Raw genomic sequence first — 26174 nt, 5'->3', positions numbered from 1 at the left:
TGTCATTCCGATGTAAAACATGATTATTATTAAAACTAATGATAAATGAGAAACTAATTGGCTTGTCATATTCCTGTATTGTGTGAAGCTTTGCATAACTTGACGGAAAGCTTTATGAAACCACTCCTGCATATAACATTTCGTGTAATTGCTTGTGGGAGAAACTTTGTTGGAGGTTGCTGATTTTAATAGCATTCAGTATTGATAACTTCTAATGCAAAGCGAAAGCATAACTTGTTTGTGTTTTAGAATGTGTATATATAGGTAGAGACATTCCATTGATCTTTAGTGTAAGGCATGCTTCAGTTATTGATGATCATCCTTTATTAGTCCCCATATGAAATGTGAATTGAATCTGCGATTTCAGAATTGTATTAGGATTTGTGGCAAATCTCCCAATAATTACATTATATTTTTATTAGTATGATAATGTTTCTGAATTATATTCGCTGTTTTTTTTTAATATTGTGTATATGTGTCAAGAAAATACAGTATTGAAAATGTAATGCTGTTTTGAGGATTTCGATGATTATTTATTTTTGTTATAGCCTTTGATAGTTAGATTTTATTATTTCACTTTATTCATCGACTATTTTTGTTGTATTTATGATTGTCAAAACTTTTTTTTTCATCATGGCACTGATGCAACAGGTTAAATAGCACGCGGTTAGAAAAAGGATGTGATGAAATGAGATCTGTGGAAAGTAGAAAGAGGGATGGAAAAAAAAGTAGTTGCTCAGGAGGACAAGAAAAAAGAGAGGAGTTAAAACCAGGAAAGATGTTTGGGATATAAAGGAAAGGCGGAGTAGGAGAAGGGGGGGGGGTAGAGGGAGAAATAGATAAAGAAAGGGGAGGGGTGTAGTGAAAGATCGAGGGGTGATAAAAAAGTTTCAGAAGAGAAGAGTGTTTAGAGGGATGATAATAAAACATAATACAGAATTTTGCTCGCGGAGCTCGCCGCAAAATTGTCAACTTGGTAAACTGATGCAAATAAATATTCCAAAAAGCAAATTGGAAGTCACTACAAAACATTACACTTACCATTGATACACTGTTCATCATACAAACTGTCAATTTTACGACGCTCTCCTAGCACAAAATTTAATATTTTTCGGTGTGCAGATCGCGCCGAATATTTTGGTCATTTTTTTCCACATCCCTCCAAAACATTGTGTCAACGCCTTCATCTTCGTCTTTGAGTCTTCTTTCTCTCTCCCTGCCCCCCTTAACCCCTCTCCCTCTAATGGCTTCCCCTTCAGTGTTTCTAATATACCGCGTTTTCTCTTTCTATGCCCCTTCTTTTCCCTCTCCTAGTTCTTCCCCCTCTTTATTCTTACCCTCATGCAAACTTCTTGTTCCTCCCCTCTTTAAAGGAGAAGTTCACCCTGACAAAAAGTTTAATGTAAAAATAGCAGAAAAAATAATAAAAAATATTGCCGAAGGTTTGAGAAAAATTCATCAAATAATTAAAGTTATTAGAATTTCAATTATTTGATTTGTGACGTCATATGCGAGCAGCATTCCTACATAGCGAATGGTAAAAAATCAATGAAATGTCATTTTCTCAGAAAATTGAAAATGGTTTTCACTGTACCTTTTGTATATCAATAGACAAATCATTTCACACCCGATCATGAATAGAAAACAAAATTAAGTCATCAGGAACCATACTAAATTTGAAATTCATGCATTTTCTATTACATAACACATGGGGCAGCTGCTCGTTTATGACGTCACAAATCCAAAACTTTGAACTCTAATAACTTTCTTACTCTTTAACGGATTTTCCTCAAACCTTCACCAATATTTTTTACTATTTTTTCTGCTATTTTTACAACAAAGTTTTCTTCAGGGTGAACTTCCCCTTTAAGCATTCATCCCATTTATCACGTGTTTCTTTTCCGTAACCACTCCTCTGTATTTCGATTTGACCCCCCTCTCTCTACCCCTCCCCATTCCGCTACCCCCCCTCCCCCGTTTCTCCTTCCCTGCTTTTCTTTTATAAGTCACCCACTTTTATATCTCCCTTTTTTTTTAGTTGTTAAAATTATTTTCTTTTTAAGATTGATGCCTCTGATGAAGATGAAAATGGCAAAAAGAAATTAGAAAGAAAAGAACCTGACAAAATCTTTATGGTGACAGATAAATACGACTTGTAGGATTTTTTCTTCAAATTTCTTTGAAAATAATGGGACATTTTAGAGATAATGAGATGCAAATCATCTCACTCCATGAGTGATGGATACCAGTTCTGTTGATTAATTCCGGATAAAATTTTCATCTTGTTTTTATTGACAATTAATATAATCTAAAATAAAATTCGTGCTCACCTTGACTAATCAACAGGCAAGTGATGAAATCATAATAATTGGTATATCCCATTACAAAAATTAATTCACGGTCGTCTCCTTTCATGCAAGGCCCAGCCGGCCAGCCAAGGTGCCAACCAAGCCCTCGTAACAAGCCAATGAATCATTCATTAACGTTCCGAACATGTCATAAAAGCTATTACGTAAACCGCGCATGCGTCCTCGCACCATGGTTGTATGCGTTGCTAGGGGGACGGTCTTACCTGGGTGCGTACGTAACAATAGAAGTTGATTACAATAACAGGGATTACCATGCGGAGTCACTCCTTAGCGCACCGGCAACAAGTGTAGTGTTTAACACAAACATTCTCATCGTTTTATCGCCTTTAGCTTGAGTGTCAAAGTTCGCCGCGTTCCTTTATATACACCATTTCCGAATACTGACCAGAGCAGAGGATCATCTTTCATTATATTTTCTTAATTATTGCAATCGTTGATATCTAAAAAAAAAAATGCCGGCAGTAGAAGTTCCTTATTATGTTCCCCAGTACCCAACGTTCAGGAGGGCCCAGTTGGCGGCGGTCAAGGAGGGGCTATACCACCCCTCCCTGCCAACATTCCGGCGAATGGACATGGACACTGCTGCCCATAAACTACCAGATGAACATTGCAGGACCACCACTCGTATTGGACCAGGTATGAATTTAAAATTTCGTTTTTTTTTTCTTCAGAAAATATACATCTAATCGAGACCTCTCTTTTGATCATTTTTAGCATTTGATTATTTTCATAAAGATCGCAAGCTAAAGAAAACAAGATCAGAAATTATTCTGAATCTTTTTGTTTTACCTTGTAACTAAGGCATTTTATTTCTCACTATAGGACAGAAAAGAAGAAGAAGAAGAAAAATTATTTTGAAGGTATCCGATTCACTTTATTATGTAATATCCTTAATGGTTTCAAAGATTGTTCGCTGGAGAAAAGATGTCTTAAAACATGAACAACATTGTTAGTAACATAACATTGGCACTCTTTATACACCATTTTCTGCAACTTCTTCCAAACTCATCAATTTGTTTACTATTTCTGCCGTCTTGTTTAAGAGTTTTAAACCAGAAATCAGTCGAGAAGCAATTATTGAATAAAGTGCTTCATATTTTCTTATATTTCCTTGTATAGCTGACTTTCAGAACGCCACAGCAACATACTTCCAGCCACCAGCAAATATTTATAACGGAGCGGTGAGTTCATTATTATATAAGATCAAACCTTTTAATTCACCCCTCGTTTTCCTCTTAACGATTCCTTCTTTATTTGCATCTCCCCCCCCCAAAAAAAAAAAAAAAATGAAATAAAGAAAAAAAAATATATTCATATACTTCGAAACTGTTGTATATAGACCTAAAGTTGAACATAGGTACATTTTAAAACTATCTGTAAACTCTAGAACAACCGTAAGTTCTCATCTACAATATTGATACATGTACATGTTGTTTAATTTCATGATCTATGTGTAGCCTTCCACCCCACCCCTGTGTCTCCTTTCCGTTTTGATTTATCCATTAACATTCGCCGCTGGGCGAAATTCATTCAATATCAATAATTATTGTTAATAACTGAGCATTTCATTCACCATCCATGTCTAAACACACGCCTTGATAGTTCTCTTTACAAAACCAATGAACTGCAAAATATAGTTAGTTTCCTTTGTTATTGTGTCATCCTTAAAAATGAATATTATACTATTCCAATGAACCACTTGTAATATTCTTTGAAAGAATCATTTAGACAGCAGCCATTCATGGACCCACGCAAAGCAAATACTTAAACAAACGCGAATTGATATCGATAAAATCCATACAGACAAAAAAGCAACAGTACTTGAACTAGAGAAACACATTACCCCCTGCAAGGAGAAGGGTTTAAAGCTGTACAGTTGAGAACTGTCTGGAAACGAATTTTATATTTATACCAAAATTTACCGATCTCTCTGATTTGTTTCGTGCTCATAGGCCTAATTGTTTATTTAAAATCGATGCAAACACTGCGACATGCACTTCTACACATTCGAACGCTTGTGAACCAATCCTACAAAGTTTGTTTTGCGACGATATATACAACAACATGTCATACAGTTTTTACGTCAACAGAAGAAAATCATATCATTCGAAAACAAAAGTTGCGATGGCCTTTATTATATTAAATCTATATATATCATTCAACATGGGATGAAATGGTTTTAAACAATTGAAAACCGTAAAATTAAGACGGTGGGTGGTTTCTAGCTTGAAAAATATAAATACTTGCAGGACTTTTCTTTTCGTTTCGCTTGTTTTTTTTCAAACAAAGTTTCATTTGCAATTTAATGTTTGCTTTATTGAACATTTTGTATGTATGAGTTTGTTTTGGAAAGGTCTTTAAGTGACTGCGAAATATATCGTCTCGTCACTATGGTAACATTTTAATCATGCCGCGCTTATGGGAATCGATCGTCAAAGACTTCAAGACAATAATTATGCTGAACTTACACTTGCAGTCTAGACAGTTGACATTCGTTTACTAGTACAAAAATTATATTCGGAAATTATATTAAAAATATATTAACTTTCCGGGTAGTCAATATGCAAAACTCCTCTATATTTATTTTGAAATCTACACTGTAAAAAATGAAGTGCTAATTTAGCACTTACGGTGCTTGTATAGTGACTGCACTACGAGTGCCGATTTTCTAGTTTAAATTTGAACTAGAAAATCAACACTCGTAGTGCAGTCACTATACAAGCACCGTAAGTGCTAAATTAGCACTTCATTTTTTACAGTGTATAGTGGCAATATTTATTCATTTATGATCGTCCCTTCTTTAGCATTTGAGTATCTTACCTATTTCGATATTCTTGCAACGATTTTGATTATGTAATTATACATGTATTTTCCTTGTCGCTTATGATCGAACCAAAATTTATTAGACATATTTATGCATGCTTATACATGATTTATGGTGGTAATAAATCTTTATAGCGTTAAGTCTCCATGGTTCCCATGTGCTTGAAAAACAAATCTACCCGGCGCTCTGCGGTAATGAAAGGAAAATTATAAATAATGTATCAACTATATCAAACTCTAGTTCTCGAGTACATTGTCGATGCTGTACATGATTTAACATGCTTCTCTCGTGTCTAGTCAATGCTCACTTCTAGATCGAAGAAAGAACAATACATTCTCGAATTCACCCTTTCTGTTAATATATAATAATAGAATACTGTATTGCAACGGGTTCCTATTTCGTACAGAGTACGTAATATGCTATCAACTTGATTAATGGGTCATTCGGGCCACGGCACACCTCTTGGTTTCCGTTGGGACACCTGCTTCGTGTACTCGCGCGTTTACACGTACGTGAAGGGACGTCATCATGGGGGGGGGGGGGTCAATGGGGGAGATCCATCCCCTGATTTTCTGGGTATTAAAAAAGGGGGAATAAACGAGGAGGAAATAGGAAAAAAGAGGAACACAATATACAAAGGGACGTCTGGATCGTATAACTGCAAATACCCATAAATAGAAATACATGTAGAATTACTTACACAAGAGGGTCATATTGCCCCCCCCCCCTCATATAAAAATATTCAGGTGCTGCCCATGGCTGCAGATTCATATGAAGAAAAAAAAACAGTCCAGGTGAAAAGCGCAGAATTGGGAGTATGGTTCTATTTGTAGTTAGTCTGTTGGATTAATGATAAACAAGGGCTCGTTCATTATTAATGATAGCGAAGACGTACAACAAATCGAAATTGAAATCAACATGAGTACGATAGATGGCACTCACTTTTCCTATCGGTTGGCATTCGAATTCGCCAATATTTGTGGAACTGCAAGAATTATGTATACATTCAATCCATTCATCTGTAGGTTTTATCTGTTTATGAATTAAACATCTTTTTGAGATAATTCAGTGTCTACAATACTATAGACCTTAACGCTAAAAAAAAAATCTGGTGAAATTTACCAATGAGCAGGCTAAAGAAGGGCGACCCTCTTACATAATCATGAGACGAAAAGGAAATTGCATAGAACTGAAAGAATGTAACATGGAATACTATATCCATTCATATTTCCATTTATATTCTTAATTCAATACTGTGAAATTCAATCCACATTCCTGCGTGTGGGGTATTATTCGTTGCCCTGGCAACCGCCGATCGAGCATGGAGACCAGACGGCACAATAATTGAAGAAATATGACTTAATGTGTTTTCAAAACCTCTATGCCGAATAAAGTTATTTACGCACGTGTGGTATTGTTTTTAAACACTGACAGAAAATGAAACGAAGCGAGATCGATTGATTGATAAATTGATTAGGATTAACTAGATAAAAGTGTTGACCAGGGTCAGTTTTATTAATTTCATTTATTAAAAAGATATTTAAAAAAATTGTCGCGTTAAAAGGATTAGAGTAACCCGTCAAGAGAGCATTTCATTTAAGATTTTTGTTACTGATTTTCTCTGACAGATGTTCTTAGTTATACTAAATTTCCTAGCTTGGAATTATTGATTGGTTGAAAACAAATAAGTCATTTAAAAATCGCTGACAAATCTTTTAATGACACGGATTATTATGAATGGTAAACATTTCAAATACCAATGATAAATAATCTACAGTTCATTTGTAATATAAATACTCCTATTATTGTTTTCCATACAGAACATCACAGACACCGGGAGATCATTACGTGAAACAATGAAAGATGAAGTCAGGTAAGCAAGAAAAATGCTTTATTATATATATCTTGGTTCATTTTATAATGAGAGAGAAAGGAAAATGGAGAGAGAAGAAAATATGAAGAAGGAGAAAGACAAAATGAAAAGGATGACGAGAAAAACTGAATATTGAAGAAAATGTAGAGAAAGAAGAAAAAGTAGAGTATTTGTCATACCCTTATGGTTATTTACTAGGAATAAAATGAGAGAGGGATAATTTATGCGTGAGTCTAGGACCGGGGATGTGGGTCAATTTAAGTGATAAGCAAAATAAAGCTAATTCTTTACGAAAGTAGGGGCGGCCGACTCATTCTATATACTCATACGCCACCCATGCATATTGCTATCAGATGGCGCTTTAAAAATTGGGGGCCGGATGTCTGCCCCTTTATTCTAGTAGTGTCAGAGGAGAGGGGAATGTGAGCAAGAGAAAACGGAAAACGATGAGTATCGAAATGAAAAATCTTCTCATTCTACCTATTACCAACATGCCATCAGTGGATAAAGAATTACATCAGTTTTAGGTCGCCTTGCCCCCCCCCCCTTTAATCGGAACACCCTGTAATACATTATTTTTTTTATTCGAGTGGGTGATGGGACGGGGGGGGGGTGCGTTTGTCATCACTTTGTAAAAAATAAACCATGTTTACATTCGTATTATTTTGTCATTTTGCATTTTTATCATTTTCTTTTCTTCAGATCGTTACGCATAGACTGGGCAGCAGCAAAAGAGATCAAAGAATTACCAAAAATCGAAAACTCTGGTACGTATCATCACATCGCTCACCTTAAAATGGGGTCCCATTTCACAAAGACTTACAACTATTAAACGCAGCTTTGCCATTATTAAACTACCATGGGGGCATTGATTGCAAAGGACTGTAGAGGCACGTTACCGTGGTATATATAGTTGCCATAATGGTAAATTTGCTATAGTTATGAAACGGGTCCTACTTATATTTACGTCTAATTTACGAAGATGATTATTATCATTCGCTTATTTTCTAATGATATCAACAACAACAACAAAATCATCCTATCTGAATTAGAAAACTTCTCTCCAAATACTATTATCGAAATCGTAAAAAAAGTTGAAAGTCTTTCATTCAGAGTAAGGTCACATTTACCGTACGATTGCTTCGACGTCATGACGATTATGAATTTATTTTTAAAAAATGAATTGGGACACATACCAATCGCAAGAGGAAGGGTGCTCTTAAAAAAAAAACACAAACCATAGGAATAAAGGGAAAATGGCAGTTTTGAGCCTGAAAGTTATGTGGCATATAGAAGACAAGATCTGATGTACAAATGCACCTTACTATATAAGCCCTTTTTGTGTTTAGTATATGTACCATCGTTAACCTTCATTTTTTTTTTTGGCTAAATCACAAAATTGAAGGCCGTTTGAAAAACAAAAGAATATACAGTAATTTTACTCATAAAAGCAGCTTGGCAGGCGCAGATCCCGAATAGGGCCTATACATGGCTAGGAATATATCCTGAGGCCTGTTTGATAAAACTTGTTATGATAACAAATTTGCAATTACATTTAAAGCTACTGAAGTAATTCAATTTGATTGGATGTCAATGGATAAATTTGTTATAGACATTGTATATTTATTATTTTAATGAGCAAATCATTAATTGTTTTCAAGTCATATGGTTTGAGGACATGAGCCGAATGAAATAAAATAATAAATTGTTTTCTTTTTCTTTTCCAGGACAACTAAGCTTTACTGGGTACGCAGTTAGGTATCAGAAACCAGCAATCAGTGGATCATGGAGAGTAAGTTTATTCACGTTATTAAGCTACAGATGCACAATTTTAGTAATATTAATATTAACAATAATAATAATAATAATGATAAAAATAATAATAATAGTAATAATAATGATAGTAATAATGATGATGATGATAATAATAATAATAATAACAATAAAAAAAGAGTAATTAACAGATAATGTTATTGACATTTCTTTATTCTACAAACATTTTAATATGTTTGATTGGAAGTCAAAAGGAATTCAAACCTATATATTCAAAACATGCTTTCGTGAGTTATCTTATAACCATTACGCAAATTTTGATACATTGAAAAGAGTATTTGTTATTCAGTAATGTTTGAATTGAAATACGATTGATGTCAAGTATCACACTCAACTCATTGTTCAGTTTTCATATTATTTTCGACATAAGGAGAGGTTAAAGAGTTTGGATTCGGACGGAGAGATAATATACACATGCGACCTCCAATATGGGGATCCGATATTTTTAGCGGCAGCTCCACTTTCAAAATTTGAACCTTAAAAGACGAGGGAATTTTCAGTCCTTCCTTTTTGTTTTGGATGTTAATAATAATAATAATAATATTGATAATTATCTTTTATTTTCTCCTTGCAGTATACGTTCACCCAAGAGCCTCGCCTTGATCAATATGGCCAACGTCCAGTTCCTGCTAACATTTAGTAAGTACATAAGTCATTCTGCCCGACATCATACTATATATACATATTTACTCTAAATTCAAACGGGCGTTCAATGTTGCTAAATAACTTTTCACGAAAAGAAGTATGGAATTTGTAAAAGATATGTTATAACATTTTAGAATATCTTCATTATTGCACATTTTTTTTTCTTGTGATCTTTTTGGAATTTCCGTTACGTATTCAAGCGGGTACAGTACAACGTTTTGTTTTTAAGGAAGGGGTTCATTGTTCATTTGTAAAAAAAAAAAAAAAAAAATCGTACATTTGCTTCCGCGAGAATTCAGATTAAAAAATATTACGTTTTGCTATTTTTTGGTATTTAGATTTCATGACAAAAAAGGCCTCCACAAATAATTGGAGCGTGTATGGAAACGTATGCCTACCGGAGGAGATAAAGTTGCCAGCTCCATAAAGGCCATCGCACACCTTTTACGAATGGTTTGCGACCCGACTTTGGAATAAAGCGTCGAAACATTGTGCCGAATCTCTAGATATGGAATAACTTACTCTGTAAATTAAATATCTAATCGCAATGACGTCAAAGCAATCGTGCGACAGGCTACGATTTGAAACAAATTTGACCTTGACTGCAGAACAAAGGCTTGTGATCATAACAAATTTCGGTATTAGTATTCTAAGAGTTAATTTAAACCTCAAATAAAAATATTCTATGCATTCACATTTTCAGAAAATAAGGAAAATAAGATTTGTTCCAAAATCGGATCGTAGAACTGTCGCAAAGTGTGCGATGGCCTTTGTAGATACCAATAATTATCCGACTCGTTCGAAACTAGAAACATGTTAACCTAATTATGATATCCAGCATGGCATTAAGTCTAAATGCCTTTCAAAGTAATTATCAAAACTTTTAACTGCTTGTTTCTCACTCTTTGATGAATTTCCCAAAGTCTGGCTGGCCAAATATCTGAGATTCATTTATACTTGTAGATGATGGACACGAAAGAAAAAAAAAGCTACTTATTAATCATTATTTTGCATTTTCTTGTTCTTTTATCCCCTCTTCTTTTTCTACCTACTGTCGACCATTCATTCCTGCCAAGCAGTAGCCGATATCGAGACACATTCCCTCAGTACAGCCGAAACATGTCAACAGATGCTTTCCGTTAAACCTAGACCAGATACCACCGACCGCAACAGATAGTTCCATTATTTATTAACTACCAGTTACCTCCGTTGTAAACAAGGAGTTTTTTCACAGAACTAATGTAGCGTTAAGAAGACCTAAGTGGTTGCAAAATGACTATTATCATCTTTGATTCACAGAAAAGATGTTGTAATTGATTTCATGCAACCCAATTAGCTATGAAAATTGGCATTACATTGACTTAAAGTCAAATACCTCGAAGTATCGGTTGTGTATTTCTAAGCTGGATATTAGAAAGAACTTATTAATGGGGAAAATATCAACAAAAATATGAAATATTTGAAAAAAAATGTTTATGTGTGCTTAAACTGCTGCGTATGATGTTTATTTTGCCATTTCATCATTTTCCAATGTTTGGAGGATTGTATAATTATGTCGTGCTTTAATAATTCAATTAGAAAATAATTATTTAAGTAATGAACCACAAAATAATTTCTCATACTGATAGGGAGATTGCCAGTAACTTTAAAGTAGTTCAATCCGTAATGTAATGGAAAGTGATTAACCAATTATTACATGTCTCTATAGATTGTTTTTTCATTCGGAACTTTATTTTGGCCTAATTTTATTTTCTTGAATATGCTGTGCATATTTAAATTGGGCCTGGTGCCTCTGTTGTCAACCGTATATATTTCTTAAAATAAAGCTCTTCACAATATTCATTTTCCATGCAATTAAGGACGATGTCGCAAACGAATATCGAATTTTCTTTCCAATAATGACATAATTTATATGTTATATTCGATAATCTTATGATTTTGAGAAATAAGAAGGAACAGTACAGACAAGTAAAATCGTCCGGACTTACTATTTTTGTAAAATACCATTTAGTACAGCTAAGTTTTCAGCTCTCAGATGATATCAAACTCCCACTTTATTATATCAATGACTGACCTTCCGATTCTTCTAACGGATGTTCTGCTAAGTTTTAAAAAAATGAAAAATTGTTGAGTAGCAGTATTTTTTTAGACTTTTGCTCTTTAGATAAAACCTCTGATATCATTTTGATGAATCATAGGCGAACTTTCGCACAGATGATGACAATGCTATGCAAATACTGAACACTATATCAGAAGAGGAGCAATATTTACAAGGATGATTATTCTAAAATGGGAGATAAGTAAAATATGGGTACAGGAAATTTGAGAGAGGGAGAGAGACGGAGAAAGAGAGAGAGAGAGAGAGAGAGGGGGGGATGATTTATTTGTAAATGAACTGATACTGTGTGAATATTAATGAAAAGTATTGTTTGCAATGTTGTTACTCCGTCCACTTTACAGTATATGAACATAACTATTAGGGGTATGAAACGAATGATTTTTATATCTCTGTTATTTTTGTGAGGATCACAAATTTTATTAATTACAGTTCTAATGTATAGCATGTTTGGTAGTTTATAAAATACATTAAAAAAATGATGTGTGCTGTCACTGCTGTGTGTGCCATCGTAAATAATATGTCTAATGTCAACTACATTTGCAATAAATGACAATTGAATGTGGAATTGCTGTTTCTGTGTCTGTTTTTGTGTGCAGAAAAACCCCAATAGGATATAAAGGATGGTGATCAGATAAAGAGGTAGACATTACATCGCCCAGACTAGAAACAGGAACGATCATCATCCTACTAGGATTGCAAACATTCATCAACAAAAGCCACAGAAGATTTTTTTGTTTTATTTTGGGGGGGGGGGTGTAATCTTGATACAATATCTTGGACAGAGGGCAATCCCTTGAATATAATAGGATAGAGTAAACAATTGAACTGTTGCAAAAAGGGAATGTTGTCTACCAAAGTATTTTATGTTTATGTTGAATATTTACTATTAAAAAAAAAATCAGATTTTGCAACATTTTATAGACTGTCTGTTTACCAGGACTGCACATGACATGATATCAAAGAGGACTAATCATATGTTCGACAAATGGCAATACCATGATGATGAGTGATAGTTACAGATCTTTTTACAAATTAAGGGTGTGTACATTTTGCCCCGGGCGCGGCCAGTGTTTTGTTTGTGTTAGAGCGCCACCTTGTGGTGGAGTACTCTGAATAATGTTGATTGTAGGTACCACTTCTGAACTGGAAATGCGTATTTCCAGTTCAGTGGGTACCACGCGCGTAAAACATTTCCCATAAATCATACCAGTACTCGTGTTAAAGTGGCACTTAAAAAATCATAAGAATAAAGATAAAATAACGGAGTCGAATGTATACTTCCTGGGGATAGGATATATATCTGACATTCCATATCTGACTAAAAAAAGGCACCTTGGCCGGTTCATTCTAAAAATAAATCGACATTTTTTTATAAAGACATTTCCTGACTGGATCAATAATGCACCTGTATATATGGATCAAATTCATCACCTGAAACAGTAAATTAGCCCTAATTCTTTCGCGTGTCAAATAGTTCCATAACATTTCTTCAAGATGAGAATTCTCTGAAAGTATTTAATCCTACTACTTATAACACTCAAGTCAGGCCAAGTATCCATGGTATCAAAGGCAAGTTTCATGTCATAAAGCAAAACCCTCTAATCAGGCTTATTACCGACTATATTTTACGACATGTTACGTTAAAAATGGCAGTTAGGTATTTGATATTTTGTCTCCCATAGAGAATGAATACAATTATTTTCCCCATGATTGAAAACAAAATCAATTATGTAAAGTATGGAAATAATAAAAGAGATCTTTCCTTTTAAAATGTTCTATTGAAAGGAAATTAGCCATTTCAACAATTTTTTTTCTTTATTTTTCATGGTTGCATTATTTTTTTTCTTCATATTCCTAAATTTTTCTAATATTTTGCTTTAGTTATTTGAATTTATCAACATTTATAACAAAGCAGTCTTAAGAAGCTCTAAATAAGGTGAATATAAATTTTTTCTAATTAAGCACTCTTGGATTTCTCCATTAATTTTATACAGACAGTTGATATTCGTTTCCCAATGACCAAGTTCAAGTTCAACTTAATTTAAGCCAATCAAACAAGAGGCATATTAAAAAGTTTGACAAATGTGTACAAAATTAATGTCCCACACGTAACATATTGTCTCACTCTTTTCTAAAACTTGAATTGCTTAATCTTTCCACATGATTGCAACCAGAATTATGTTGATAAAAAAGTGTTGTCAATAAATTGATGTTAAAAAAGAGATAACTTGATATCAGAGTTGGTTGAGCGCGCATGACGGGGAATCGAAATGCTAGAAATTTCTCGTAATGCTGTTTGAAAATTAAAAGAAAAAACTATCGTGATAAAACAACTATAATCTTCTAAACTTGAAAAGTGATTTATTTCTTTAGACCGTTGCATGCATGGCTGATTGCCTTTATTTTAGACAGAAGTTAGCCTGTAAGTGATTTTTTTTAAATATAATACTAATAATCCGCTTTTATACAGGAGTTAATACATCGGAACGAGATACGTCGCGACGTCTCTATAAATGCTTTACAGATGAATTATTACACCGGTCTTCGGATACTGGCATGCTCCCACACATTGTATACACCTTCTCCACTCCCTATGGAGCATTCCAACAAGAGTTCCAAGACTCAATTGCTAGGCATATACATAGGCTTTCACATACTACCGGGTACCCATTTAACACCCGTGTGGAGAGTGGCAGAGAGTGGATTGATTGACGCCTTGCCAAAGGACGCTACGCCGCTGTGGCATTCGAACACACAACCCTTTGATTACAAGGCGAGAGTCGGAACCGCTGCACCACCACGCTTCCATGTATATGCTAGGGACCGAACTTTAGTGTACGTGTCTTGGGTCCCGTAACACAGAATTAAGCAATTATGATACGATTGATTTTCACGATTGATTGTACATTGTAGTCAATGTAGAGTCAATGCAATCAATCGTTAACAAATTTAAATACGATCATATGCTAAGCTTTGTGTTAAGGGCCCCTGTAGCGTTCATAATCAAAGTGATCCGTATCATGTCACTTGTGTCTGGAAGATGTTGACACCTGTGTTACAATTTGCAAAATTTCTTGGGCTAATAAATTTGTTTGAACAGAGTTCATGTGGTCATGGCCCACTTGAACTCTTATGACTGAGCAAATATTGACTAAGATGGGACTCTGCGGCCCCTTTACTCAAAGGATGGCAATTAATCACACATTGACTAGTGACCAATCAATATCATTGACGTAGTACTGACAGTAGACCTATGTTTATTCTGTTCAAATGAGTGACCCACGTTTAGCGATGAATTTTTAATACTGGTTTAAAAAATGGTATTTCCCACCATTAAAAATTAAGACTAATGAGGGTGAGTGAATACTGTCTATTTACTTGAAAAATAATAATCTCTCATCCCAGTCAACGTATACATTCATGATCAAACAGTAGCCATCTGTTGCTTTTTGTATTAGCCAGATCTTCCAACCTTTTATTCGTTAGCAATTGACCCACCAAGGACACATTAACCATCATTTGTCGTTTGGCAAAATAATCACCCCTTTCTCAGTTTCCCCCTTTTCTGCTAAGTATTACACACAAGACATTGTAAAAAAGGGGCCTATCTAATCATTCTTGATCAAGAATTGTCTTTATTCTCGTGGACATATATATCCCAATTAGGTTTATATTTAGAAAAGTTCACAAAAAAAATGTCAACCCTGTCAGAGGATTCGATTGGTATAAAGAAATTATTTGTTGGTGATTTTTTTAATTGAGATTGAGATTAGTCTACTAAAAGATAACTTGAGGAAGTACAATTGATAGAGTGGTTTTTAGCCCACTTTTTATCACGTGGACATGAATAGGGACTATTACTGCCTCAGATAAATCCAGTTAAGTAGTATCATTTGATCCTTTTAGTATTTTATGGGGACTTTATTAGTTGCTCAAGAATACTTATCTTCACTGTTGCTGCAGCTTAGTTTCAGAGTATTTTGGGTTTCAGACCCCCTACCGAGAAAAAAAGGTGAACAACAATATTCTCAGAAAATGAAGGATATTTGATGATCTCAATAATGACAAAGGTATGAATTGTGTCATTATTAACACGGATCTTTAGTGATTTAATCAATTCTCATTTCCAACACATAGTTTGTATTGGTCATTAATCAATTCAAAAGTTCGCGCTGCAAATACCCCAGCTACGCCAAGTCAGCGCTAGTCTCAAGAAGTCTGCAGTTCCTTCCAGTGAAGGCGAAAGCTAGCAAGGTAACAGCGAATTGATTGTGAAAAGATGAGAACATTGATAATCTGATGAATCTCTTTACGAAATTGAAAAGGTCATTTGGAAGGAAGGGAGGTAGTAAAATCACCCAGGTATACGTGAATTTCCCACATTGATCTCTGTAAAGAAACATTTCCCCTATCTATAAACCGATAAATATTCAAAGTCTTGGAGATGTGTAACTCTGTCTACATGGTCTAGTAGACTCTACAGCTTTCCAATTTTCACGAGTTTCTCTCATACAATTGGGGAATTCTGCACTTAATGGGATGGTCCGGGCTGAAAGTATTTTTAGCTTAGCAAATAGAGTAGAATTCAAAAGCAAAATGCCGAAAATTTCATCAAAATCGGATAACAAATAACAAAGTTATTGAATTTTAAAGTTTAGCAATATTTTGTGAAAACAGTCGTCATGAATATTCATTAGGTGGGCTGATGATGTCACATCTCCACTTGTTCTTTTGTATTTTATTATATGAAATTAGGTTTATTCAAATTTTTTCCTCCAAGAACTAGAAAAAATGGATTGACAATTGATTTAGTGCGTTAGATATTTATTGCTGCAACTTATTTCATTATAAGAGAGACATATTATTTACATAAGTATGAAATAATGAGAAAAAAAAAGATTTTATGTAATAACATAAGAAAACGGAAAGTGGAGATGTTACATCATCAGCCCACCTAATGAATATTCATGACGACTGTTTTCACAAAATATTGCTAAACTTTAAACTTCAATAACTTTATTATTTGTTATCCGATTTTGATGAAATTTTCGGCATTTTGCTCAGTGAATTATATTCTATGTATTAAGATAAATATTTTCAGCCCGGACCATCCCTTTAAGAGTGCTTCAGATCTGAATACTGCATGGTCATTTCAGGTTTTCAACATTGCCAGAATAACAAAATAAAAGCTCATATTGATCATCTTTGTAAGCCTTATTTCTCCTCTTCTTCCTCCACAATTCTTACCTCGGATACAATTATCTAATTCGCATTGTCTCTGCTCTTTTATAGTGTTGTTTTCATTTCCCGGATGTTTATTTCCACTCGAGTTACATGAAGTACTTTTTCTTTATCATTCTATCAGATTTTTATTTTATGATTACCCCCTTCCCCCATCTGCTATGGTATATTTTTCGAAGGGGAGGGGGGCACTTCTGTTTTAACAGCATTTTTACATTACAAATTTTGAAAGGGGAGGGCCTGGTGTGCCCCCCCCCCCTCCCCCTGGATCCGCCAGTGGTTGAACATGTTTTTCTTGATGTCAAGTCTGCACAGAATAAGTTTTACTCTCTTTGTTAGATCTGTTTTTTTTCCAAATTTAATCAAAGCTTCCATGTTTCTGTGATAAATGGCGTTAATTTCTTGAGACCATGTCCATGGACCGTTTGTGTAATCATGATACTCAAAACAAGAAGTACTATAGCACGTACATTGCACGAATAAACAAATATAACAATTAACAGTCCAACCAGGCAAATATAAAAATGGATAATTGTGTGTAAACTTAAAGGTATAGTAAAATGCAAGATTTGAAGGCAAGTATACTGGAAGTCTCACATTTATTTACGTAAAATTCTATATTGTCAGGGCTATTTTGAAAGGCGTAACCAAGGGGCGCTCCCCCAAAGATTTCGGTTATTTTTGTGTTGTCTCGTGATCGCGACGAAAATTGGCACGGTCGCCGTACGGTCGTCACCCATGACCCAAGTACATCTTGAGTCAAACTTGATCGACAAGTACTCACACAAGTACTTGTTGAATGTAGAAGAAACTAAACGAGAGCTTAAAAAAACAAGGAGAAAACAATCTTTGAAGTTGAGGGTTCGCACACTTTGCAGTCTCAGTGAAACTCCCAAGCAGTTCCCCCTATAAACTTGTTTTGAAGAAACTCTTGTGTCTTGTTTTCTATTAAACTTTACAACTTGAATTGTTCACATTATGAACAAAAATTACTCTTGCAGATAAGCTGTTTTTCGCATTTTGAAGACCAAATGACTATTTTGGACTTTAAATTTACAGAAAACTTTCCCTTATTGTTTGATTTGGGATGCTGGTAAAAAAGTCAGAAACAATTACTGAGAAATTTGATCCATCATTGCGTTCCATTTAATTTCTACTGGCCACTAATTCTTTGTAATATTAATGTCGCCCCAAGATCACTTTGGTTTTTTCCACATAATTTCTTTCAAATTTAATCGAAAGCTATCCATGAATGTGCGATCCGTGCATGGGATGATACAAGTACTATACCTTGGATATGGGTCATAATTACATGATAGTTCGGAACAATGGCTAAGATTTGGCTGCATAATTATCGAGAGACTCGGTTCAACCGTTTTCTTTCATTTCTTCTGACAAACAAATCCCTGCAAATTAAAGGTAAAATGTTGCTGGTAGCAATTCAATTCGATATCAACTTCTGGAACAATGGCACACGGTTCAACTTTATTGAAATGTAAATTGCATTCTGCTGTGTGAAACATAATTTATCGAGCCTCTAGCCTGTCTAGGTTGTTGATCCCATTGTGGGAGTGGGAAATTGAGAGAGATGAGACGCCGGTTTAATCTCGACAGGATTAAAAATAATGTCTCGGGACTTCCCTCTAGTCCAGAATCTCGCTCATCTCCATTGGACACGAAGGAGTTGTCATTGTAAATCCACATTAAATAAGGAATCAAGCTAGAGATTGGGCAATTTAGGTCCGTTCACACAGTCTAGCAATAACAATGTGACCCACCCCAAAAAATTTCTTAAGAGGTGCTGCATGTATTGTTTTCCATAGGCAGCACCTTGGCCCCTGGAATTCTCGAAAGTGTGAACAAATGGATAAATATAACCCAAATGACCTTCATATTTTATGTTTTATTTTTGCTTTTCAAATTTCTCTGGACCAATATGACTTTCATTTTGTAGTGATATATATAAATATATGTATATATTGCTTTTCAAATTTACATCAGCACCCCCACTCAAAAAATCGTTCCAAGGGCCATGGACAGGGTTAAGATCAACCCAATATTGATATCGGCAGGAGATACTGGTATCGGAAAAAAATTATATTCCATAAAATACTATATAATGCTTTTTATTATCATAAAAGGTTATTTATTCGAGGTGCTTTTATACTTAGTTGGAAATTTTATTATCATTATTAGAAGCCGGTTGAAAAGAAACGACCTTTTATTAGTAAAAAAAAAAATTTCGTGAATTTTAACATGAAATTCAATTTGTATTAGATTTTTACAACTAAACATGAATCACGTGCACGTTTGATCAATTTTGGGGTCTGTATATTATGTGATGCTGGCGCAAAAGCATGCTGAAGTTGGAACCACATACCTTGGTTTTCAAAATTTTTTCCTATTTTTTTTTGCAAGACTCAAGATTGAAACCATAAAACTTTACGGCAAAAGTTCAACCTATTTGGGGGAGTGAATTAGCCCCCAGTATTATTTCCTTTCGCCCCATCCTCTCACATTCACTTCACCAATACTTTTAACAGTCGGAAAACATGAATATTATTGTGTTTTCAACTGAAATTCAGCTGTATCAGTACATTTTCATAAGTGAATATTCATTACATTTTATTGAGGAAACATGTCTAAATTTTGTATTTTTTGTAATTATTTTGAATAACGTTGCATAAATGCTTATGAAATACAGAAGATCAAGATTCAAGTTGAAAAGTAAAATTATACACATATTGCCATTCTGACCAAAACAATCGACGATATCACCCTACTTAATTGAGCACGGTGCCTTTGGGGGCCAGGTTAAATTGATATCATCACCCCTCAGAAACCATTCATTTTCTTTTTATTGTTGAGCAGATCTGTTTTTAAATTATTTCCAGCTCCTTTGGCATGCAATGGCAGGTGGTTGCTTTGCTCAGAGTATATCGTGAAATTACCAATAGTCCCACATTAATGTTAATACGTCGTGGCAGATATTAATCAGAAGAACAGGTGAAAGGATTGCTAATCAGGCTGTGATAGAGCATGTTGTAGGTCCATGGGGAGAGTGGGGATACGTTTGTTCCATAAGGGGGGGGGGGGTTAATGGCAGACGCATCTGTTGGTGCATATCGACTTTGACTTTGGAAATGTTACAGGTTACACATGACAGGATATTTCATTGATTAATCCCCGGCAGTCGATTAAGATGACATCGTAGCATGACGTGATCACGGACACATGAAAAAGTAATTCCATCAAGATTACTTTCTCTATCCTTTTTTTTTGCCAGAAGGTTACAATAACATTTTTGAATGATTCACAATGGATCGACTTGCATGCTACCTCTCAGAGTAGGTGTCACTGTCCTCTTTTTTGCCATAAGGATAGAGTGATACAAAGAGTTTTTGAGATAGCGAGAGAGAGTCAGAGAGAGGGAGAGAGAGAGAGAGGGGGGGGGTGAGCTGTAATATTCACAAGTTTAGCCCCGGTCAAGTTGAAATTTCGTGGCTTTCTAAAGGATGGGAACAATACTTCAAATGCAGCGAGTGAGCGTAGTGGGCGAGCCTTGATAACATTGCTTCAGTCGTTTGAAATGATGTGCATATAATTACAGATGACTAAAGGTGAGATGACAATGGAAAAAGGAATCATTATTATCGGGATTAAAGTGTGCTTTATGAAATGATTATAGGTCATCACATGCCACAATATAAACTTCCGAAAATCTAGCAAAATGATGCAAATAAAAAGAAAAATATCGCAGGAAAACAAAGATTTTGAATAATCTTTTAGATTGTATTGGGAGATGATGCAACATTCAAAATTTGGTACAACATTCATATTTGTAATATTCATTAGATTGTCATGGATTTGTTATGATTTAAAGTCTCCAATAAACGGATTAAATTGTAAAGTGTGTGGGAAATATTGCTGTCCTAACTTGCCTCTGTGTTTCATTAACGGCATTGATTTGGTGAGTATCATTAGTAACTATAATCGTATACTTAACTTTAAGTATAGAGTATGCCTTCCCTTTTTTATACAAAATAATTATCCCCCGCTTTCACAAAGATGCTAGGATAGTTTGCCCCCCCCCCCCGCATGCACGCCTGTGTACTCAAGGGATATTTTGATTGGTTTATGATCAAACTTATAACCATATCTAAAAGTCACTGGACGTATTATAATCATACTCTCATGATGCAGGGGATATAACATTTTCAATATGCTAAACGTAGGAATTTGTCATGGCCAAAATCTTTTAAGATTTGTTTGAGCGCGGAAGAGGAGCGACCGCCCTAGAAATTTTGCATTTTTAGAATGCAAAATTGGGCTTGTTGAAGCACTTAAACCGCATTTAAAGATGAATCCACGCATTAACAGTAATATTAATAATTTGATGATTAAAAAATGTTGTTCCTGTCTTGAAAAGTTAGGGGGGCGATTGTAAATGTCACCCCCTCTCTGAAAAGTGTGTGGGGGATATATTCCCATCCTCCATGGATTTCCGCCCATGAATATTTATTTGCCATGAGAGTATTTTTTTATATTTTTTGTTTAGTTTATTGCTTATTGATTGTTATTGGGATCTCAGAAATTAACTTTAATTAATATGGTTTTGCCTTGTCGCCATACTTGCATTGTTCTCATACTATAATTGGAATGACCTTTTTGAAAAATTTGTGTTTTTTATTCACAATGTAGGATCGGGGAAAGTCTTGAAATGGTTCGTTTGATAATAGACAGCGTTTTCTGCTCTGACTCGTACTTGTCTGCTTGTATATCTGATTACATATTAATGAACAATCTAATGGTCTAAAACATTAATGTTTCAATCTCATCCATGCTTTCACGTTAAGCTGAAAGAAAGTGTTCTTCTATATCCTTAATCAAAATATCAAAGAAGCCGCAGTGATACGCGCACCCAGTACGAATTTATATAGTTATCTGAGAGATTTTGTTATATTATTTATGTGACAGACGTCACTGAATAACCCAATCATAATGAAAACTTCATTAAAAAATCGGCAATCCCCACTCATTATACAGTCATTGAGAAATGAATGTAAAATGTCATTTCTCCTGTATTTACACAATGTGTACCGTTTGAGCTGCGGTCGCATTTTATACAAGCATGGTCCATCGTACAACTATTGGTTTATTATGCGCATTAACAATTTTGCAATTTCACTAGAATTGTATACTAAATGTATGTGCATACTTTTATATTAATTTCATGTAGATTGTACTCGGATTACCGTTCCACTTTATTTTTGTGATTCACTTCAGATTCATAACCCACATTTTCCATTTTGTAACCGTCAGGATTCAAAAGTTGTAATTATTAACCAATTGAATTTCATTACTGAACAAAATACACAAGTCTTTATTCTTTTTGATACCTTTAAACGAAGTCCATTCTGTAATAAAATCAGATAAATAAGTGACGCATATCAATGGAAACTGCAAGAATGTGCGAAAGGAATTTCAAAGTTGTGAATGTTTGAAAGTTCAGATGTATTACGTCACTTGTTTCATGCTCGCATATGCAGTATTCTATAAATTGATATTTTATCATAAATTAAAAATGTATTTTCCAATGTACATGAAATTTCAAGCGTATTGAATACGTCCTAATATATGCCTTATATCTTTTTTTTATCTTTGCACTTTTTATTCTTCGCAAAAAACATTCAAAATATACAAGATATGCGTTTCATTTCAATTAATCAGAACATTGGTAAACTGTGTGTTACATAAAAAAGAAACTCGTAAATAAATTGTTCTGTACACAAAACAATTGTACCCCAGCCTGCCGACAAGACGATCCATAGACTTACAAAAATCCTTTGATACTGTAAATCATAACATACTTTTAAAGGAATTAGAAGTGATGGGTTTAGACTCTGCATGTGTGACATGGTTTAGATCCTATTTATCTAACCGTCATCAAGTAGTTACCATGCAGACGGTTCTTTCTGATTCACTGCCTATTAAATGCGGAGTCCCTCAGGGAAGCATTTTAGGCCCCAATCTTTTTATGTCTTACATCAATGATATGTCTACTTGTATTAACGAATTAATTTTATATGCTGATGATAGTGTCTTGCTATATTCAGATACAAATCCCAAGATAATTGATTAAAAAACTTAGTGCAGATTTGGCAAATTGTATCGAATGGATGTCTGACAACAAACTTAGTTTACACGTTGGGAAAACAGGAAGCATTGTATTTTGTTCGAAACGAAAGTGAAGATATACACACGAGTTCAAGGTTTCATATAATAATCAGGTAATTGAGAGAAGAGATTCAGTAAATAATTAATTTGACAAGTAACCTATCGTGGACGGGTTTGGTAGACTCAATCATCAAAAAGGCAAATTCACGCTTGAAATTTTTGTATAGATATCAAACCTGTTTGAATATGAAGTCTAGACGTATTTTATGCTTTGCTTTAATACAATGTCTATTCGACTATGCTAATGCGGCTTGGTACGGTAGTCTGGGTGTTACGGATAAGAAAAAGCTAAGAATAATTCAAAATAAAATTGTGAGATACATAAATGTTTTAGGACCAAGAGCACATGTCGGATGTAAAGAACTTGAAAATGCAGGATTACTTCATTTAGATCACAGATCACAACAATTAGTATTACACCACGTGCATAAAATATTCTATTCGGATACATTAGATCATTATATAGCAAATAATTTCACCCGTGTATCAAATATCCATAGGTACAGTACTCGAAATAGTAATTTTGATTTTGTATTACCAAATCGTGAAGGACATATAGGGAACACTTTTTATTTTAATGGCATCCAATCTCGGAATGCTCTTCCTAAACAAGTAAAAGCGGTTAAATTTTTTTCTCAATATAAGAGTGCATTAAAGAAGCACCTAAAACTGGAAGCTACTCGAGAACAGTCTTACCAGTAAAAATCACACATTTTGTAAAGTTGGTTTCTAGTTTTGTAGATAATGTAGGGTATGTTGAAATATAATCTTGTTTCATATATTGGGAAGACTATTGTTTGCTTCAGATGATTGCAAATTATTTGTCTGATGTATATGTATTTTTTTTATACCATATTCCAGTACTTGTCTTAGTTTATACTTTTTGTTACAATATATACATTAATGTTTTACATGTATACTAACTATATACCCCATTGAAAATAAGCCTTTCGGCTTTCATGGGCTATCCTGTCAATGTATTTTTCAATTTCATTGTAATCTCCAGTGATATTCTTGACGATTAAAATCAATCAATCAATCATAGACCGAAGTGAAAAAAGGGTATGCTTATTTATTACCTTTCGGTCCATGGTTTCCCTGGCGCACCACCAGGGTATGGGATGTAGCTATGTGCCTGACATTTATGTTATGTTTATGATTCTGATTATGTCCAGAATGTATATATATATATATACATGTATATATATATATATATATATTGTACTATTGATATGTCTCATTCGATTTTGTTTATACTGTATAGAACCCATGAAGAAGGCTTGAAGCCAAAAGCTTGGAATAAATTGCGGTCTATCAGCAACGTCAAATCGTATTGTCATTGTTTCGTCTCCCCCTCCCCCCTCTCTCTCTCTATATATATGTAATATATATATGTATGTATATATATATATACAGCGCCTTGAGTGATGATTCGTCAGAAAGTGGGCAGTTGAAATACTCATTATATTACTATTATTTTTAATAAAATTATTATCATCATTATCATTATGATGATAACAACACTCTTATGGGAAAAAATATTTCCTGTGACCTTCTTTGAAGAATACAGTTGAAAGACAATTGCTTTTGGAAGAATGAATATGTCAATCAAAAATACTGAGACAATACACATGATACAAGAAATGCGCGTGTCTTCATGGCTAATTACATTTGAAGTGTTTGTCCTGACAAAATTGACTGGCTTGAATATCAATGTTTAAATATATAGAGGTTATAGAGAAAGAGAAAGTCGTGCAATTTTGATGCTACTATTACACACACTGTACAAACGCTGTTCAATATTTTAAACACGTTGTTTAAGCCCGTCACTCTAACAACTACTGTTTAAACTTTTTAAATATCTGTTTAAACGTTTTTTTAACAACCGTTTAAACTTTTTAAACAAGTTGTTTAAAAAGTTTAGATAATAAAAAAAAAGTTAAAACATCTTGTTGCTAGAGTGACAGGCTTAAACAATGTGCTATTTTTGCTTTTACTGTGTAGAATATAACACGAAACATTAACCAATTTATTTGAATCTATCGGGTAAATAATTCGGTATATCAAAATCAAATTCTGTTAGTGTATAAGACGACTATAAAATGTTGATGCTACATTGATGTTTCTCTCTCTTAATTTATGCAAATAGGGGAACTGATGGCGTAAGACTTTAATACGTATCATTTCTGGATTTGTTTGATATTAAATTTCCAATATCTATTACTGAAAGATAAGTGCTTCATTTAATCATAATATATCTAAAAATGATGACTTTTAAACTTCATCTATGCTCAAGTAGTATATACACACACACTCCCTCACACACACACACACACACACACACATTCTCCCTCACCCCCACACACACACATAGTTACACACATACATATATATATATATATATATATATATATTGTAAAGAAATGGATGAAGAGAACAATTTCCATTTCTTTACAATATTTAAATAAAAATAGTTGCCAAAGCCGTAGTACATGTATAACTTCACACATTTATATATATATATATTATATATATCCAAAAATTGGAATTTATGTATTATATATATTACATGTGTATATGAAAGGAAGAGAGAGAGAGAGAGGGGGGGGGGGTGAGAGAGAGGGATTCTTGAAAAATGGGTTCATATATGGTAACTTAAAACTTTTTAGATTAACTCTAAATTTTCAAAAACTTTACTTTGTAATTGTTAGTACCACGGAAACGAGATCATTGCAAACAAAACAAAGTAGAATACGTATTAATGAAAGTAATTTGTTAATCAAGATCTTAATTCCTTGCAATGAGTTCTATGTCGAGCTACAGACACCATGTTTTGTTCAATGAAGAGACATGTAATCTTATTTTAATACATATACAAAAAAGCTTGGGATTTAATTCAAGAATGGTGCACTTCTTCTCTGTTCATTGAACTCACCATGATCACAGCAATAAAACATTTAGACTCAGTTGAACTCGCAAATTGCCTTTTAAGCACAATCTCTAATGAAGGAATTATTTTACATCTGCTAAAGT

At 34.2% G+C, this 26174-nt stretch overlaps 1 protein-coding gene across 1 annotated transcript; it reads left to right on the top strand.

Annotated features, from left to right (window-relative positions):
- Positions 1 to 2589: 2589 nt before the first annotated feature.
- On the top strand, positions 2590 to 12228 carry LOC129253894 (sperm microtubule inner protein 8-like). Its single transcript, XM_054892330.2, has 7 exons — positions 2590 to 3005; positions 3489 to 3550; positions 7014 to 7066; positions 7769 to 7833; positions 8794 to 8858; positions 9474 to 9538; positions 10624 to 12228. Exons 1-7 carry the CDS (start codon positions 2822 to 2824, stop codon positions 10685 to 10687), a joined length of 558 nt encoding a protein of 185 aa, XP_054748305.1. The 5' UTR covers positions 2590 to 2821; the 3' UTR covers positions 10688 to 12228.
- Positions 12229 to 26174: the final 13946 nt, after the last annotated feature.

The sequence above is a fragment of the Lytechinus pictus genome, chromosome 2 (assembly GCF_037042905.1).
Source record: "Lytechinus pictus isolate F3 Inbred chromosome 2, Lp3.0, whole genome shotgun sequence".
Taxonomy (NCBI): Eukaryota; Metazoa; Echinodermata; class Echinoidea; order Temnopleuroida; family Toxopneustidae; genus Lytechinus; species Lytechinus pictus.
This window is presented reverse-complemented; position numbering and strand designations above follow the sequence as displayed.

Bases quoted from the DNA above. Each gene is read 5' to 3' on its own strand.
- LOC129253894 (XM_054892330.2), top strand. From the start codon at position 2,822: ATGCCGGCAGTAGAAGTTCCTTATTATGTTCCCCAGTACCCAACGTTC. The intron at 3,006-3,488 runs GTATGAATTTAA...TTCCTTGTATAG, and splicing joins CACCACTCGTATTGGACCAG to CTGACTTTCAGAACGCCACA. The intron at 8,859-9,473 runs GTAAGTTTATTC...TTCTCCTTGCAG, and splicing joins CAATCAGTGGATCATGGAGA to TATACGTTCACCCAAGAGCC.